The 18,640-nt window shown below is 38.1% G+C and overlaps 1 protein-coding gene across 1 annotated transcript; it reads right to left on the bottom strand.

The window, feature by feature from the left end:
• Nucleotides 1-5,770: 5,770 nt before the first annotated feature.
• On the bottom strand, nt 5,771-9,508 carry cnga1a (cyclic nucleotide gated channel subunit alpha 1a). Its single transcript, XM_068727242.1, has 8 exons — nt 9,414-9,508; nt 9,241-9,306; nt 9,077-9,119; nt 8,867-8,958; nt 8,675-8,779; nt 8,288-8,394; nt 6,820-7,430; nt 5,771-6,718 (listed from the first exon to the last, which is right to left on the bottom strand). The coding sequence occupies exons 1-8, from the start codon at nt 9,506-9,508 to the stop codon at nt 5,771-5,773; spliced, it is 2,067 nt and encodes a 688-aa protein (XP_068583343.1).
• Between the last annotated feature and the right edge of the window lie 9,132 nt (nt 9,509-18,640).

Genomic DNA, 18,640 nt, shown 5'->3' with positions numbered 1-18,640 from the left:
GGTGGATAAAGTCAGAATGAACTGAGTTGAGATGCATTAACTGCAAAGTAAACAGTTTTACTGCTACAAGTCTTTAACCGCTGCTAGTGTAAAATATGACCCTTTTACTCTTCTTTCCCTCTTTTTCTTCTTTCTTTTTGTTCTGCTACTGATGCTCAATACAGCCAAGACCCTCAGGCTTTGAATCAAGCAGAGAAATATCTCCACTGGGAAATCAGCGATTTCCCCTGAATTAAAGACATGCTCCATAACTTCGCTGTGCCCGGTCTGTTAAGACGTTTTCATAGGCTATTACAATTGAGTTCATGACAACACGGAACCACATGGAATCAAAATTTTTCCAAAATCTTAACCACAAAACGGACTCCGGGTGCAAACCTTGGTCTCTGGAGTCAAAGTCTTACCTCAGGTTCTTTATGCAGGTCTCTGCCCAGCATCCTTTTTTGCACATTGACATTGTTACACTGTAACATCACCTACTCTAGCCTATGTCTTCTCACCCATCATGGCTTTAGAAAGACATTTTTAGCATCTAACTTTATGTCAGGCATTCACTCTTTATGTCTGTCCCAGTGCAGCACTGCTCTGCTGACATGTCGTTGGCTGCTGTCAGCCTACTACTAATATCTTCTTATAGTTCTGGGTCCTCTCTTACCACTACAAATGCTGCTAAATTTGATTGCTGATATCCGAAAAGCTGGTCTTAGAGCATGGAAGTAACATTCTTGTGAATGAAACCGCCCACAAATGGAGCAGAACAGGATACCATATATAGCAAATTAGCGTTAATGAAAAACAGATGGCATTCATCAAGCTGAAATGAGCTATCAAGTTTGATCAGTTAGGAGAGTTTGGTGAATCTAAGTCAAAGCATGTAGGAGCAAACCTCACAGGAAAAAGTAGCATTAGACATTGAGGATAAGATAATTGCTGGATTGCTACCACCTGCAGTACAGTATAACAAACCACCTGCTGTCATTATTGCTTATTTCATAAAATCACATACACTGTTCTACTCCCACAATGCACCACACTGATAATTATAAATCCAGAGAAAATGACAGGAGCAGGCAAGGTGATGCATGCAGGGCCTCCAAGAATGGCAACAAATAACCAACATCTGTCTTACTCATTCAACTGTTCGAGATATCACAAATTGGTTGCTTCACTATGTTTGGCTTTATCAATGATTTGATTAATGCACTTGAGCTTGTGAATGTGACTCTGTGCCACCTCATCATGAGTCACATGCTTAGCTGCTTTCACACTAGAGAGAGTAAGTGGTATTTATTTTTGTTCCTTCAGACATCAGGCTTTGAGTGGAATCAGTTTAGTTCAGTGTAGCGGTGACGTGTGTTTACACATAAAGGCAAGGCAAGTTTATTTGTATAGCACATTTCAACAACAAGGCAATTCAAAGTGCTTCACATAAAACCATTAAAAGCATCAAAACATAATGTAAAAGAAAAGGAGATTTAAAAACATTAAAAACAGTCATTAAAACACTAAAAAGCTAAAAACAGAATAATAGTTGCAGTGCAGTTTAAGAAATAAAATACAGTAGTAGTAAAATGCAGAAATTGATTAATATCAATGTCATAAAGCACTGACAAGTGAGGAGGATTTGTGAGCTTTTGATGTGAGAATGATTTTTTTCTCTATCTTTGTCTCATCACACTTGATACCATGTTGCTTATCTTTTCAAAGAATAATTTGAAAATATACATTTGTCAGGGTATAAAAAGTGACTTTAAAATAGTAATTAAAATAGAATTTTGGATTTGGAAAATTGTGACACCCCTAACAGAGACACCTAGGTTTGGGGAGTGGTATGAATTGAAGAGATGGTATTGAGTTAAACAGCTGACAGTTTTATTGTCTTACAGCAATAACAAAAACATTTTTTCTAACGCACAACCAATAACTAAGGATATATTTAATTTACAATGAGATAAATGACCAAACATCACAACAATTGTTGTTTTAACATTATTAAACAAACTATTTATCTTTTCCTTTCTTCATTTGTAACATATTCCCTTTTAACTAATTTCATATCAATTTAATACATTCCACCGTAAACATGAATTGAATTATTATCATTAACCTACTTAACATGTATATTTCAATAACCACAATCAGTTCAATGTAGTCGTATTACATACCATTAAAGTTTGTTATCCCCACAGAACTGATTTGTCACCAGAATATGTTCAATGCACTTTTAATGTTTCACTGCGCCTTTAATGATACAGAATGCATCAAAGTATATTGGAAACATCAGGACAACGTTTTCATAACTCTGGATGATTTTTTTATTCAAACTATCTGAACTTGACAGTAAGTTTAGTGTTTTATTCTCTCGTAATGATTGCTGAATACAGACTAGCCGCTCCTCTCACAATCACTAACTTAGCAAAGAAATGTGTACTTCACTCACCGGCATTTCAAACACCAATAACTCAACAGAAACTGTTCTCCCTTGTGTCCACAGCTGGGATTCTGATAAAGTAACATGTTGTTAGTGTTGAAATATGAAAGTAGACATCATTTTAGGACTATTATGTGGCATTTCATACCATGAGTGTTCTCTGAATGTTAAGTCTATTTCGGTCATGTTTGAGTCTTCCAGTTGAAATCACAATGACCGCATAAGGCTCTCTACCACTTCAGATGCGCAGACGATGTAACCTAAAGTCAATATGCTCCTCTTCGGAACAATATGCTACATCTCTATATTACATATGGTGTTGAAGTGGCCCTAATTTTCCACATGAGTTGCATTAATGTTTTTATTTTTATTTTAATGTTTTAATGTTTTTAATCAGGTCTTTAATTACTGCAAATTGTATGGGGCTATGACCGTGGCTAAGTGGAGAGCAGGGCCACCTTTCAATCAGAGGGTCGGCAGTTCCCCGGCTCCTGCTCTGCTAGTCTCATGTCAATGAGAGCAAGACACCCCCAAAATTGCTCCCGTAGCTGCGTCTACGGTGTGTAGATAAATACTTTGGATAAAAGCGTCTGCTAAATGACTGTAATGTAATGTCATACTGCCACTGTTGTAGCACTGCACAATTATGCTATAGAAATAAATGGTATAGCTTTCTATCTATTGGTTATTATAACCTTTGTTCTTCAGTCCCAGAGCTACTGTATGCCACGTGATTACCTGTAAATCATTGCTACTTACTGCCCTTGTGTGGACAACAGTGTATACTGCAGGGTTGGGAATATAGTTTTTTTTACTATCTGAACCATTATTTAAATTTCAAGGAATCATTTTTAATGATGTCCAAAGTAAAGTACAGAATAAATGCAGAATAAATACACAAACAATACAAAATAAATAAATAACTTAGCAAGAAAACAAACAACCAGACAACCAGATGGTCAGCCTAGTTTGTAATTATGGTTTAAAATGTATCTATAGGTATTGTTAAATTTTAATGTGTGTTGTAAAATGTTTCAAATGTGCAGCACAGAAACTAAAACAAGTTTCCCCAAATTTAGTGTCTCCACTGACTAGAACGAGTCAAACAATGACTATCGGACCAATTTAATAAGGAAGTGATATAATGGCAAGTTGCTTTGATTCTGTTCAAGTATCCAATTTTTTGTCGGAGCCTGCTGACAAGTATGTTGATGTGAATTTTGTTTTTTTCGTTGGATACCAAGATATTTATACTCCAAACCCCTGTCAATACTATGTTCATACAGAGTGGTTATATGCAAACTACTATCAACAATCTCTGGCTCTATAGCTTATTTAGTCTTGTTTGTATTTAGGAAATCATTTCAAATTAAAAAAGTGCATCTTGCAATGTGTCAACGGCTTGTATGCTTTATAAGCAAAGCAATACAGAACTCATCCACATCAAGATAGGTATTTACAATTTCTTATGACAGATGTAATACTGTCAATATAAATTGTAAATAAGACAGGGCCCAATATTGAACCTTGGGGAACGTCCTTTGACAGTGGTAAAAGTACAGAACGATCATTTACCAAAATCACACAGTGCTGTCTATGAGACAAGTAGTCCTGGAACTGTCTCTGCAGGAGCATAGCATGATCAACAATATCAAATGTTTTTGTTAGATCAGCAAAAATGGCAGCGCAATACTTCCCTTCGTCATCAGCAGATACAATATCATTTATAACCAAAGTAATGGCCGTGACCGTACAATGACAGAGAGAGTTAGCACAGAGTTTCTTGAGAGGAATGATTTGAGCTGATTATAATAATTCCAAGACTTTAATGAGATAGAAATAATAGTAAATAAAAATAAATAGTTTGGAAATTGGCCGATAGTTACTAAGATTGTTTTATTTTATACAGTGGGACTACATGTGTTTCCAGACCTGACAGATAACACCAGTGGAAATGGGGTGATTAAGAGATATGTCATTTGTTCTGCCTTAAATGGGACACACAGCTTTCAAAATTAAGGGTATTGTTATTGCTTTCTTATAATCGATAGCTTGAAGGGCGTCCCTAACAGCAGAGGAAGTGAAGGCCTGTAGGGTGAACGGAGGTACGGTTTAATTAAGGAGGTGACCTGAGCCAAATGCTTACTTAAGGACAGATCCCAGGTAAAACATATCAAACTGATTCCAAGCAGCAACAAAATATGTGTTAAAACATTAAAAGTAACATAAGAGGGAATAGATATAGAGGATTTGTTTTTGTTTACATTTGCTGCTTTACAAGAAGCCTACACTTTGTCCCTGGCCTTGAACATCATTGATAATTCTGGGAAGGAGCAGTGGCTTGATCTATCTTTTAACCCTGAGATTTTGAGATGGTGCAACAAGGTCACTGAGAAAAGCCTGTTCGTTAAAGGTTTCTAGGTTTCTTTGGATAAGAATCCTTTCCAGTCTAGTTCTTCTAAAGCAGGCTAAAGGACAGTGTATTCAAATGCCACACACACAAAAAATCCAGAAGCAATAATTTAGTCCCTCCTATTAGACAGAGTGAAATCTATCAATGTTGATTTGGAAGGATCCTTTCAATTTGGTCTGGTTGGCTCATCAATCAAATAAATTTACGGTAGGTTAAAATCACCTAGAACCAACATCTCTTGAGAAACTGTACTAAACAAGTAGTCTACTTATCTATTAATTGCACTAGAGATGTCTGAGAGTTGTCTGTATACACCAACCTCATTAGTTGTATTATTACTACATAAGTTTCAGAGCAATAATTTAAAAAGACTGAGTACAGTGGCAGCCTTTAAACCAGAAACAGATGCAGATGACTTAATATACAACACATCCTCCTCCAACTGTGTTTATTCTGTAGTTATTTATGCAAGACTCAGAACTGGGAAATCAGGGTCAGTCTGTGATACAAAGAATTCTCAGGTGATCTAATTTGAATTGATTACACATACTTGCATTAACGCAAGTGATCAGTACAGGAATGCCAAACACAGGAGCAGAAAGTGAAAGACAGAGTGAGGTATGGACCTAGCCATGGAAATCACAATGAATAACACAACTGAAGCCAATATTTTATTTTATTTGAATATCATTATTGTTTTTGGCAAAATGTGTCCATTGAATTACTGTTGTTAATTTTATTATATACAATAGCAATACCTTTTTAAGACAAGTTCCAGTAGGTAAATCAGCCAGTCTCTGGTGTTTCTTATTTTTTTTTTGTCTTTTACAGTGTTTCTGTGAGTCATTTAAGAATAAAATCCAGTAATATTTCTCTGTGGAAATGATTCTAGAAAAAGTGCTTTGTGTTTTACAGAAACTATGGGTTTATTTTTTTCCCTCTTCTTTTGCCTCTTCACCCTTTCCTTCTTTGTCTTTTGCTTCCTCATCTTTTTCTTCTTCCTTCTTTTCCTCTTCACCTTCTTCTTTGTCTTCCTTTATCTCCTCCCCTTTGTCCTCTTCTTCCTTTTCCTCCCCTTCCACCTCTTTCTCTTCCTTTTTCATCTCTTCTTCCTCCTCATCCTCATCTTCCACCTCCTCTCCCATTAGGTGCTCCAGATCTGCGATGCGATGTCTCAGAGCCTTGTCAGTGTTCTTGTAATTTCCCAGAATCTTCTTCAGCTTGAATTGCATCAGCTCCATTGTGTTGTACAATTTGTTGACGTTCTCTTCCAGCTCCTTGGCCTCAGGCATGATGTTAGCTGGGTCCAAATCTATAAGATTATCTTTCATCAGGATCTCCCGCCCTTTGTCCTCTAGCATGCCTTTGGCATCCGGATACTCTAACAGTGACTCCATCAGGTCATCCTTGGACAGGCAGAAGAGGTCTGAGTATCCGATGCTGCGGATGTTTGCAGTTCGCCGGTTGCCTGCTTTGCTGCCTTTAATATTAAGAATACTGATCTCACCAAAATAGCTGCCGCTTCCCAACACAACAAACTGTGTGACGCCATCATCAGCAACGACTGCAAGTTTTCCATCTTTGATGATATACATCTCACGGCCGATATCGCCCTTTTTGCAGATGTAGTCTCCGGGACTGAACACCTGTGGCTGCAGCTTGAGTACCAGCTCGATCAGCAGGCCTGCCTCACAGTCTGCAAAAATACGAACTTTCTTGAGCGTGTCCATGTGTACTTGGATGGCGATCTCAGCTTTTAGCTTGTCTGGAAGATACCGCAGAACCTCTCTTTCGTCCTGTGCTTTGCCGTTATTCCACAGATAGTCAAACCACTTGATGACTCGCAACTCGAGATCCTTGTCAACCCTTCGGACCTGTGAACAGAAGGAAAACACAAACTTTCAACATGTATTCAAAGAACAGATTGTTTTAATACATTTTGTTAAAAAATGTTAAGTAAAAAAATTAGGTCTACCTGCATGTACTGCTTGATGTTGTCAATCCGGGACTGAAACTGAGCTTGGGCAGCATTCATATTGGAGATCATGGTGGCGATGTTTCCTACAATCGTGGCAAAGATCAAGACCCCCACTAAAAAGTCAATCACATGGAAGATAAATTCTGAGTCCAAGGCTGGTGGTGGTGTTTCCCCAATGGTAGTCAGGGTAAGTGTGGACCAGTAAAGGCTGAAAGAATACTTCCTGCCAAACTCCCCAAACGCAGGCTCGTCAGGATCATCCAGAGCCGGGTAAACCCAGTCGTCAGCACCAAAACCAATGAATTTGGAGAAAGAGAAGTAGAAGCAAGCGTTCCAGTGGATGATAATGAGGATGTACATGATCAAGTTTCCGATGCGGAAGATGTTGGGGTAGTTGGTTTTAGTTTCTGTCCTCGTGAAGAACTCCATCATACGGCCGATTCTCAGCAGCTTGTTGATGCGGATCTCCGGGTAGTCCAGGCCGAGGAAGAAGTAGAGGAAGTCAGTGGGCAGCATGGAGATAAAATCGAGACGAAACTGGAAGCTTTCGATGTAGCGATCAAGTAGCAGTTTCTTATCTTTCACCATCAGGCCTTGCTCAAGGTAACCTGCATTCAAAGAGGTAGAAGGTTTAAAGACATCATGGAAATTCAAATTATCAGGACACTTTTAGAAACAGTTGGCTGCATCTGTGATGATTTAGGTATATACAAAGGAACGTCAATACTCATGCAATTTAGTGTTATAAATGTGCACATAGTTTACATAAATTTGCAAAGAATTGCTCCCACATTATAATTAGTCTTTTTCTGTTGATCAGTGTCCCAAAAAACCCCAGTAACATCTATTGTGATTCAGATTTGTGAAACAATGGCACAGTATGTTCAAGAAGGACAAATATTTTTTTATCTGATGTGTTTAAAATAGAGGTTTAGTTCACACTACATTAATTTAAAACTCACATGCCCATATGTACATTGAAATGAAGTTAATTAATTGGTGTGGGCCTTGCTAATGAAACAGTTCTGTCGCTGTAATCAATGTTCCTGTCCGTACTTACATAATATCTTTCTAACACAATTACAGTGTAAGCGATGGGGCTGACAAAATTCACAATTGTTGTTGCTGTATGTGCAAAAATAAATTTTCAAGTTCAGCAGAAGCTAATATGAGACTTCAGCAGTCCAAATTAGTCCAACATTGCAGTGGCAGTCTTTTTAGTAAAAAGGTCTTCTTTGTGTTTCCCCTGACAGTATTTCCTTGTAGAGCTACAGTGGGACAATAACACAAAGAGGATATTTTGTATACCCACTTAATTTGTCCAACTCAGGCTGCTGAAGCTTCTTAATAGTGATAGCTGAGCTTTAGAAAGCATTTTTGCACAGAAAAAGAACTGTGGATTTTGTTTTTAATTCTGTTTTTAAGGTATGAAAGATTGATTGGGAGGCTCGGGTCGGCTGTTCACCTGTTCTGGCCCTGAAGAACATATCAGCCAGGTAGATTATGTCTGAAGTGTAGTCCAGAATAACCCAGTAAATTATGTAGTTATGCTGCAGCTCCTCAAAGCAAGCCCTGTTTGCAGGAGAAGAAAACATCCGCAGTGAGTGTGTTTCGTAAATTTCACCTCTACGTCCCACTGCTGCAGCTGATACCAAGCTCACTAGTCTCAAAGCATTTATTATTGCAGTGTATTCACATTGAATCAAAGAACTTTCCTCCAGCTTTTGAATTGCAATGATAACTGCTTGAGTATATGACTTAGCACTTGACTGAGCTGAATTGAATCATGTGACTCTTTGACCTGCAGGGAAATTGCAGTGTTTAAAAAGAATCACGGATTCATAGAACTCACCTGGCTATGATCATGGTCCAGTTGTACATGACTGGTAGTGTGATGATGAACAACCAGTTGTAATACAAATTCCCAGCAGGATTAATAACAAATAATTCTTTGGGCCTATAGAAAGAGAGATAGAAAGTATACATTAAATATATAAAAGCGAAGAAGTTGCCCAAAGGAAGTCACTCTGAATGATGCACTTACTTGTCTTTGTCCTTTTCCTTTTCTTTCTCTTTTTCCTTTTCCTTTTCCTTTTCCCTCTCTTCTTTTTCCGTAGCCTCCTTTTCTTCCTTTTCCTTCTCCATCTCCTTCTTTCTGTAACACACATGAATACTTTGGCGCATACCGTGCATTCTGTAACGTTTTTTTTTGTAAAGAAACATTTGCTTGATTGATAATATAACACAATTACGCTTTCTTCTCTTTTTTCTCCTTTCTCCTTTTTTTCTTGTTCTCCCTGGAAAATAATGAATGAACACATTTAATTGGCCTTTCGGAAATGACTTTTAAGTTACTTCAAAGAGAAACAGTTTAACAGGTCTTCACTCATCTCTTGGTGACTCCATAATCACACTTACTCTTTGCCATTGTTATTGCTGTTATTCATATTGAGCAGGCGATGAGGATTTGATTCAGACGCACTTCTGGAAAAAATCACAGCACGTTACACATGAAGTTAATTAAGACTTACTTCCTCATTATTGTAATAGAAGCTCTTTGTCTGAATAGTTTAAAATGTGTCTTTGCTTACAGGTCATCCTCACTGGACTCTTCACTGTCTGTGGAGAGTTGTGATACAGTGTGAGGTGGCACAGTGAGGTAATGTAGGGAGGTTGAAGTTGTCATGACTGCAGATCTGTTTACCCTGAAAAAGAAAATCCCAAGGGGAGATTTTGTGTACGGATGACGTGACTAGAGATTAAATTCTCTTACATATTAAACTTGTCTGTCCCAGCAGTATGATAAGCATAATAGACCCTCAGATTACGTACAGCTGAAACGATGAGCCCATTTATGAGTCCATTATTTGATTATTCAATTGACAAAAAATGTGTCAGCAACAACTTTATAGACTTTATAGTAAATAATTATAAAGTACAATTTACAAAAGAGGAACTATGACAGTACATTGAATATATTTGAGTTTCATACTGTTGGTTGAACAGAACAAGACATTACAGGAAGTCACCTTGGTCTCTAAAAACTTGTAATGGAGAGTTTTGACTATTTTCATGGCTATTTATAGACCAGACAATCCAAAAACTAATCTGCAGAAGATGCAGCCCTAGATACATGTATTAGATTATCCATTGCTTTGATGAATTGTTAGAATCAAAAGTTTAAGAATAGATTACACAAGAATCGAAATTGTGTTTCTACTTTATGCTGTATATGTATCACTCCATGAGTCCTGTGATTATACACCTATACTTCGAATTTAAGTGAATGCATCCATTACTGCATATGCAGTCCGAAACCAGTTAGCAGAATTGCATCAAGTCAAAGGAGAAAAACGTTATGTGACATTTAAGTGGTTGTACAAACAGCTACAGAAATATTTCCCAAATTGAAGTGTTGACTCAGTTTTATTCAACTTACCTTTTTCCCTTGTTAATGTAATGTAAAGTCCATTTTCCTTTTATCCTCTTATAGTTGTTTTGAGGACTGGCAACTGGCAACTCACAACAGCAGATTTATTGTATTAATCATTAGTTTATAATTAAATTAATATCAAAATGCAGCTAGACAAGTGTCACCTATAAGCATAGAGTCTAACTAACTATGTCATAGAGTCTCAGTGACCCTGATAAGGATTTGTGGATTAGGGTTGGCTGAGAAGAGGAGAGGCAGAGTCACTTGTCCTCCTTATTTGTCGACTTCAGTGGGAGATGAGATTTGTTGAAAAGAAGTTTGGAAAACCTTCAGTTATTCTGTTAGCAAAGATCCAGAACAGTAAAAAACATTTTCTGTTGACTCCTCTTTTAAAAAAAAAATCTGTGACAGGCTATCACTTTCCTGGCCATTTGTGCAATGGCAAAGGATTTAGTCTGCTTGCGCACACACACACACACACACACACACACACACACACACACACACACACACACACACACACACCAGCATCTCCTGCTCAGTCAGCACCCTCAGCCATATCCACCTCTGATCCTATTAGATTGTGACGGGCATTACAGATTTCAGATCAGGTGGCTGTGGTTCCTTTTACATGAATAAGAATCATGAGAGTGAAATTAAATCTGAACCTCTATCAGTGTCGAGTGGTGCATGCTAACAACAAATCCTCCTCTCCTGGGTACTATAGACTTCCTGTGGTTCAGTAGCACTCCCTGTTGGCTGATGTTCGCAGTTTTATCACAACACGACTCACTGCTTAAGATGGCAGCATACGTTTTTATTGATGGTGGCAGCTGAGTGAAAGGAAAGGCAAAATAATGGACTTGTCACCAGCTACTGTATGTTTTATATACCATGTTATTATGGCATCTTTGCTTTTATTTGATAGCTCTTTTCACAGAAGACATTTTGATGTGAGGAAAAGCACAAGTGAACATTTTCAAATTCATGAGGGCTGAACTCCATTTAGATGCTTCAGTTTCAGGGTCCTGGTACAATTTCTGGGACACTTGAATAGAACACTTCATTAGTAATGCATGTTCTTTTCCTACTGTGGCCAGATACATATTATATCATGTGTGACTAATCAATCACAGCTGAATTTCAAGTACAGAAATGTAAAAAGTATTTTAATTAAAGACAGAAAAACAAACACAACAAAATGTTTTAATTCTGAACTAAAAACACACTTCACTTGTTGTTCATTGTCTAATCATGTCTATGCCACAGCTTTCTCATACTTTTGCGCTGCATACACATGCTGTTTTCCAGCTATTGCTGTAACTGCTAACAGAGGAGGTTGGGGATAAGAGGAAGATAACTACACTGCAGCAGGATCTGCTGCCACTCCAGTTGTGTCAATTTCAGCTGCCAGTGGGGCAGCACCGGCATCAGCAACATCGGCATCAACAGCAGCAGGGACATCAGCTGCGGCAGAGGCAGCCGTATTGTCAGCCACCTCAGGGGCTGCAGGGGCAACGTCAACGGGAACCACATCAACAGGAGGGACGTCCACAGCAGCAGCTTCAGCTGGTGCAGCATCTACTGGGACGTCAACCACGGCTGGCTCGACAGCTGCTGCGGGGTCTGCCGGTGCTTCTTCCACCACAGCTGGTTCAGCCTCAGCTGCCTCCACCTCCTCGACCTCCTCTACCTCATCAGAGTTTAGGGGGACGGCAGGAGCACCAGGTGCTGCATCTTTGGGGGCAGGGTTGCCACCCTGTCACAAGGATATAGACAGACAATGACTTTAGAGTTGAAACTAATTGACTTTACACAGCTTTGACAGAAAGCTTGTGTACAAACTGGTGGCGCAGAGTTGGGAAGACGTGGACATTTACCAAGCAGGAATGGTCTGAAGAAAGATGCCACTGTCAGTATTATGTTTCCCCAAGCATAAAAGAGAAACACTTAAGTGGCAAAAGATTCACCTCATGTCTTGATTATTTTGCCGAATTTTATTTTCAACTGAGCAACAGAGCATTTCTGATGCCTTTCTTTTTGCAAGGCACATCATGCAATCAACAGGAAAAGAGGCACAGGTAAAAATAACAAAATAAATGATGGTTTGGTTGGGAATGTATCGGAATGTCTGCTCACCTCTGTCTCCTCCTCTGACGCGTCTTCAACAGCTTGGGCAGCAGGAGGGGGGACATCCGACTGTGCTGGTGCAGAATCCCCCTGGATGAACATAACACGTTTAACTCAAACAGCATGTTGAATTGTGACATTTTAGATGTTGCAGTGCTGTATGTGAGTTTACCACTGCTGCCGCAGTCGGCTAAACGTAAACGAATGAATAATTAATGAATAAGTTACAGCCAAGATTCAGTAATAATGCCAGACTGTGGTTTATGTTCAAGTTTTCATATGAAATCTACAACTAAAGTCATGTTGGAGTCTAACAAGATATAAACTTACAGGAGCATCAGCAGCAGGCAGGAAAGGGTTTCCAACTACTTCCTGAAAAAATATAGATTAATGATTATAATTAATGATTGATACCAAACTAATTAATTTATATTTCATTTGTTTTGTTGTGAAACTACAAGGAACCCCCACTACCTGCTGCTGGTACAGTCTGTACATCTCCATCCACCTCAGGGCCTCATTAGCATGTGCTGCAACTTGCTGAAGAAATACCAGACATTTCTAGACATGTGCTGCAATTAAGCCAATTATCCCCTCCCTGTCAGACACCTACCATACTATGCATCTGATGACATGACTAAAACATGGTATCACTTGCCAGGGCAGACATACACAGAAACCTGACAGAAAAGCAAAAGTCTTACTTTTTCCTCATTGCTGTCACTCTCCGCAACCTGCAAACCAAGCAAGAGAAAAGGAGAAGCAACAATGACTTTATGCTGTTTTCTCTAAAGCAAAACAGTGTTTAAAAGCTTCAAACGGAATCAGTTGGCAGACTAAATGACACATTTAAATCATGTTTAGGAAAGACTCACAGGAGCAGCCAAGGTAGTGACCAGCAGGCACACCATGAATACCAACAGCTTCATCATGACTGTTCCTACAAAAATACACATCATGTTACGTACAACAATGATCTTCATTCTTCAATTCCTTTGCTAAATAAGAGAACGTGTTTCTGAAATTAAATGAATTGAAGATAATTGCCTTCAAGACCTATAAGATCAGCATGAATATGTTTTTAACACGGTATAAAATTGTTTCCATATGAAAAGTCCATCTCACCTTTTTTCCTGGTGCAGAGAGAAGATGAAGATGTGTCTCCTCAGGGATGGAAAGTAATCTCCTTCATCTCTAACATGAATGCCATTTATACACTGGAACATCCTGGGACAACCAATCACATCCAGTAAAACTCACAGAGCTATGTGTGAAATATCCTTACACTTTGAAAAAAGAGAGGCATGTAGGGTTAAGGCCCCTGTTATAGTTAATTACATGCTGCGCAAGTATGCTGAGCACACAGGCCCTTCTCTTTATTGCTCTAAAACCAAAAAAACGAGACGGCAAGAAGCTGACATAAGCATGTAATGATACTGACTAAGATATAACAATAAGAACATGTTTGTTGGTTAAGCAGTTGAACATTAAAATAAATTGTATTATATAGTAAATATTAAAATTGTAATATTGATGAAAGTGACAGAAAAATACTACAATGCTTTTCCTCTATAAACAAGTCAGTAAACACTTACTCAAGTAAAATTTGTAGGTACTTTTCTTATCCTTAAATATTTTCGTTTTATGATAGTTTATACTTTTTAGTGTTTACATAGAAAACTTATAATAAGCTTAGCAAATATAATGTATTATTAAACATTAAACCAGTGGTTTTTCGTTTTTGCTTGTGACCCCCCCTAAAAAGCAGTGTGGGTTTGGCGCCCCTTGTCACGTTCCAGATGAGTTGTCAGCCTTTCAACTAAAGAGACAATTCCCTCCTTAACTTCTCAGGCTACATCCACACTTTCCGTTTAAAATCTGGGTTTTATAACACAAACGATCTACCTCCACACGGCCGTCTCAGCATAGTTTTCGAAATGATTTCCATCCACACTAGCATTCCTAAAAACCACTAACACAATTTAGTTACAACACTGCTGGTCTTGCGCTCTCTCTCTCTCTCTCTCTCTCTCTCTCTCTCTCTCATACACACTCAAATCAAATTTACTTTAACATGAACACTTACAAATCAAAGTTTACATGACTATGGGTCAATACATTTGGTCAACACACGGCTCTCACTCGTTTCCTTGGTTTCGTTTTTGTCTGTTTTCACACTCGTAGCTCTGCTGGTGGCTTAAGTCCCTGTCGTACTGGAGAGCATGTATGCTTTTGTTTGTTTACAGTTTCTTTGTGAACTTCACAATTGTTGTGCAGAACAAAATAAGTATTAATAAGAAAAGGAAAATCCTCTGTTTTGTGTCCATCGCCCTCCTCAAAGCATCAAACCATAACTTCAGACATCCAACAGTAGGGCGTAATGCCGCTGGACACGGCAATCGCTAATTGCTATAATATCGGCTTGCTTCCTCTGCATGTTGGCATTAGTAACATTATAAAACGAGAATTTGTATCAACAATTAACGTCCTTTACGTATTTGTTCATGGAAATTTGACAATCTGTGTTTGTATTTACCAGGTTGCTCTGTTATCTCGTTGTTCACACGTTTGCATGTAACGTTAAACAATAGACTGTTAAACAGGAAGAAAGACCATGATGCACTTGGCGGAGTACCGACAACATTACTCAATGCTGCAACCCTGTAACCAAAGTCTGCAATAGCGTGTGACCCTGTGGCCTCTCACTTACAATCTGCTTTATATTTTACTTACACTTCAAGAATGTTGCACACAAAAGAAAACAACAATGAACACATGCATTTCAATTCAGAAAACTTTGAAAACCATACTCAACCTAAATGGATAATTAAATCACAACAGATTTACACACACATTTATCAAAAGTATACTGACGTCTACACATTGTGTTTGTGTGTGTATGTGTGTGTGTGTGTGTGTGTGTGTGTGTGTGTGTGCCAGTGGGAAGTACTTTTGTGATGTCTGAGTCTCCACTGATCCCTGTGTTTGTTTTAGCTGGTGTGGTCATAGATCACTGTGTTTGGGTTTCTTATGTTTATTTTTTTGGGTTTTAAATCAGATAATGAAAGACCTACTCTGTAATCTGCAAAACTGTATTCTAGACATTCTTGCATCCAAACTGCTGAGCTGATAAATTTCACTACTGATACGATCCCATCATTAGTTCTTCAAAACTTGTACTGTTCTTATCCTGGCCCACAGTGACATTGTACCTTTGTTTGAAAAACTGGGCAGTGAGAAGAGGGAATGAGGTTGTAAACTGAATTTTTCCTGTACCAACTGGAATGTCTGACAGTTGCTAACTTAATTGGATTGTGCTCTGTTTCAACTGAGAAACCAGATCAAAATCAGTATATCTAATTTGTTTTGCACTTACGATTTTAGGTATCATTCATATGAGTTGAATGATCAAACAAGAAGAAAGGATGACTTATAATATTCTCTTCTTCTTTTAGTGCTACAAAATTGGATAAATGAAAAAAAATCAGTTCTCAAGTTCATCAATTGTATTTTGCTTTTGAGTTTGGATTTAGGAAACTTGCAACGAAACATACAGCTTTAATCTTTAAAGTAAAATATCCAAACCAAAGGTTTGCAAATTTTGCCTACACGTGGTGGGGACTTAACACTACATTGGATTCCTTACTGTTGAGGGGAAACACCACTTCAACATCCAGTTTATACAGCAAGGCTCCTCTTGGCCTCAGTGGAACTTTGGGCTTTAATTTGAACTCAGATGGTTTCTGTAATTGCTTCCTTTTGGGTCTGTGCCCAGTTAATTTGTTTTTGTAGGCTGACAATGGTGACAAGTATCTTGCTCTTTTTGTCACTAATTTTAAGCCACACTACATGGCTGTAGAGATGGCATTGCCTGTTGGTCACTTATTTGCTCAACCATTTTGGTTCAGACAGAAATATCTCAACAACTGAATTGCCATGCAATTTGGTACAGATACCCATTGTGCCCAGTGGATGAATCCTACTGACTTTGCTTTCATTTATATAGTTAAATATCTCAACATCATTGGGGCATGATCATCTGATCAGGCCAAAGTTGTTATTTGTCCGATTTATGACCGAACACCTGCAAACACCCAAACTTTTTTTAATGTTGTGCTAATTAGCTAATCTTAGCAAGTTAACACAATAAATTAAGATAGCGAACATGGTAAATAATATTAAACCTTGTAAACATGAGCATTACAGCATTAAGTAGCAGAGTGTGTTAGCATGTTGATTTGCATGTTTAGCTCAAAGCACTGCTGTGTCTGTATGCACACCCTGACAGAGCTGCTATAGAAGCTCAACCTGTCTCAAATCGATACATACGTACTAATCCTAAGCAGGTCTTGTATGTATTATGTTCAAAATTAAGATGAGACAAATAATGTACTAAAAATCCTGAAGCAGTCACTATGCTGAAATGTTAATCTTCAAAAGTTAAAATATATGATCTAAGTTATGATCGTGTTTTTCGTACATTGATGTGTTCTGTCACAGCATCTCACCAGAATAGCTGTGTGTTGTATATATCTTTATAAAAACAAAAACATTTCAGGTTCAAACCCATACCTGTTCTGTTGACCCAACTGTGGTGCTATTGTTTCTTTATCCATCCAGACCTTCGGATTATGTCAGCACATTGTCCGATTCTGTGTTTGTGTATTTGTACCTGATTTTATCACAACTTCCCAGAAATACTGCGTAGTACAAAAGGCAAAGTTGCTGTAGTTATGAGGCAAATTAAGGCTATTAAAGCTGCTGTCAACATCTCCTTTGCTGTGGATGTTAGAAGTTATAAATGTATGTGGTGAATGTTCCAGGAAAGGGAACTTGCGAGGAAGAGACACACATAGCGTGAGAGCATGGCGCCTGTGTTCAAGTGTCTTTGAAGAGAGAAATGTTAAGTCGTGTTGTGACAAGCTTTTGTCCCTAGGGGAGAGAAGATTAGGAAGGTGTTTTCCTTTATGGTATTTATTTTTTAAGATAGTTACATTTCACTGTAGGGGAATTTGTTCAACCAATGTGGCAAATTGTGTTCACTCTGTGTTGTAATTATGATGTAGCCTATGCAGTATGTAAGATGCATATACTGTACCTGTACTGTACATGTTTTATATCAGACGAGAGGTGTTCATGGACATGGCACTTTTACTATACTTCTTGCCTTTCCAACACAAACAAACATTTCTCTTGCATTTTCTTAGGATGCTGCCTTTTGCCCTTTGTCCTGCGATGTTCCACAGGGGTCAATCATAGGCCCTCCACTGACAACATTGTTTGTACATTATCCATAAACACAATTTATAAAAATGTTCACTACTAGATGTTTAAAACTCCTTTGAGTTAAACAGCCTCACTGAAACACGTGGCTGCTAAAAGGCATCACTTTTAATGTTAGAAGTTAAATTTACATTTTCCGCTTTCCTTTTCATGATGCCCATGTTTGCCTGCTGATCATAGGCTGGGCTTGATTTTTTTCAGAAAACATAGTTCTAGAATACAGTATGTTAGCAGCCATTGCCCATACCCTAACATTTTAAAGCTTAATATCAACACATATAACAAGATATATTCACTGTAAAGGAATAATTGAGTCAAGTTGAGTCAAAAAATGAAGCCCAGTGGCTGCCAAAACACATTTTCCAAATAAAAAGACTCAATTTATTTCTATGGACTGCAGCTGTGTAGAGCTAACACAATTAGTTTGATTGAGATCATTTTAACTCATGCCGTGGCTAATGTTAGTGCTAAGATGACAGCCGGATCAAAAAAACAAAGAAACAGTACAATTTATTTCTTACAGGATTCATGTGGCCTCCATCAGATACATCATGGAATAATTAGAAAGACTTAAAACATAAAACAACCCAACATAATGACTACCTAATTTGAACCAGTGGCACTAAATTTGCACCAAAAACAATCTGATTTGTTTATACCTCTATATTCCAGTGTCCCAAAAATAGAGCAGAAATAATTATGATTGTCAAAAATCCTCACGAAACCCCTTTCTAATGAAGACCTTTTTTTTGTAAACAAGCAAAATGTGAACATTTAGTTCTACTCTCTAAAGTTTGAGGCTTTGCTGCTTTTCACTGTTTTATAACATTGTAAACTGAAAATCTCTGGGTTATAGACTGTTGATGCTGGGGGCGTGTCTAAAGGGTTCCAGGTCTTATGCAGAGCCCCTTTTAACATTATACCGCCTGTATTAGGGCTTTCTGAATCCATGGCACCCCTGGTTGATGGGTA

This window comes from Cebidichthys violaceus, unplaced genomic scaffold (genome assembly GCF_023349555.1).
Source record: "Cebidichthys violaceus isolate CVI_PGR_0920_01 unplaced genomic scaffold, fCebVio1.0.p SCAF_4, whole genome shotgun sequence".
Classification (NCBI taxonomy): Eukaryota; Metazoa; Chordata; class Actinopteri; order Perciformes; family Stichaeidae; genus Cebidichthys; species Cebidichthys violaceus.
Note: the sequence above shows the minus strand (reverse complement) of the source record. Positions and strands in the feature narration are given on the sequence as shown.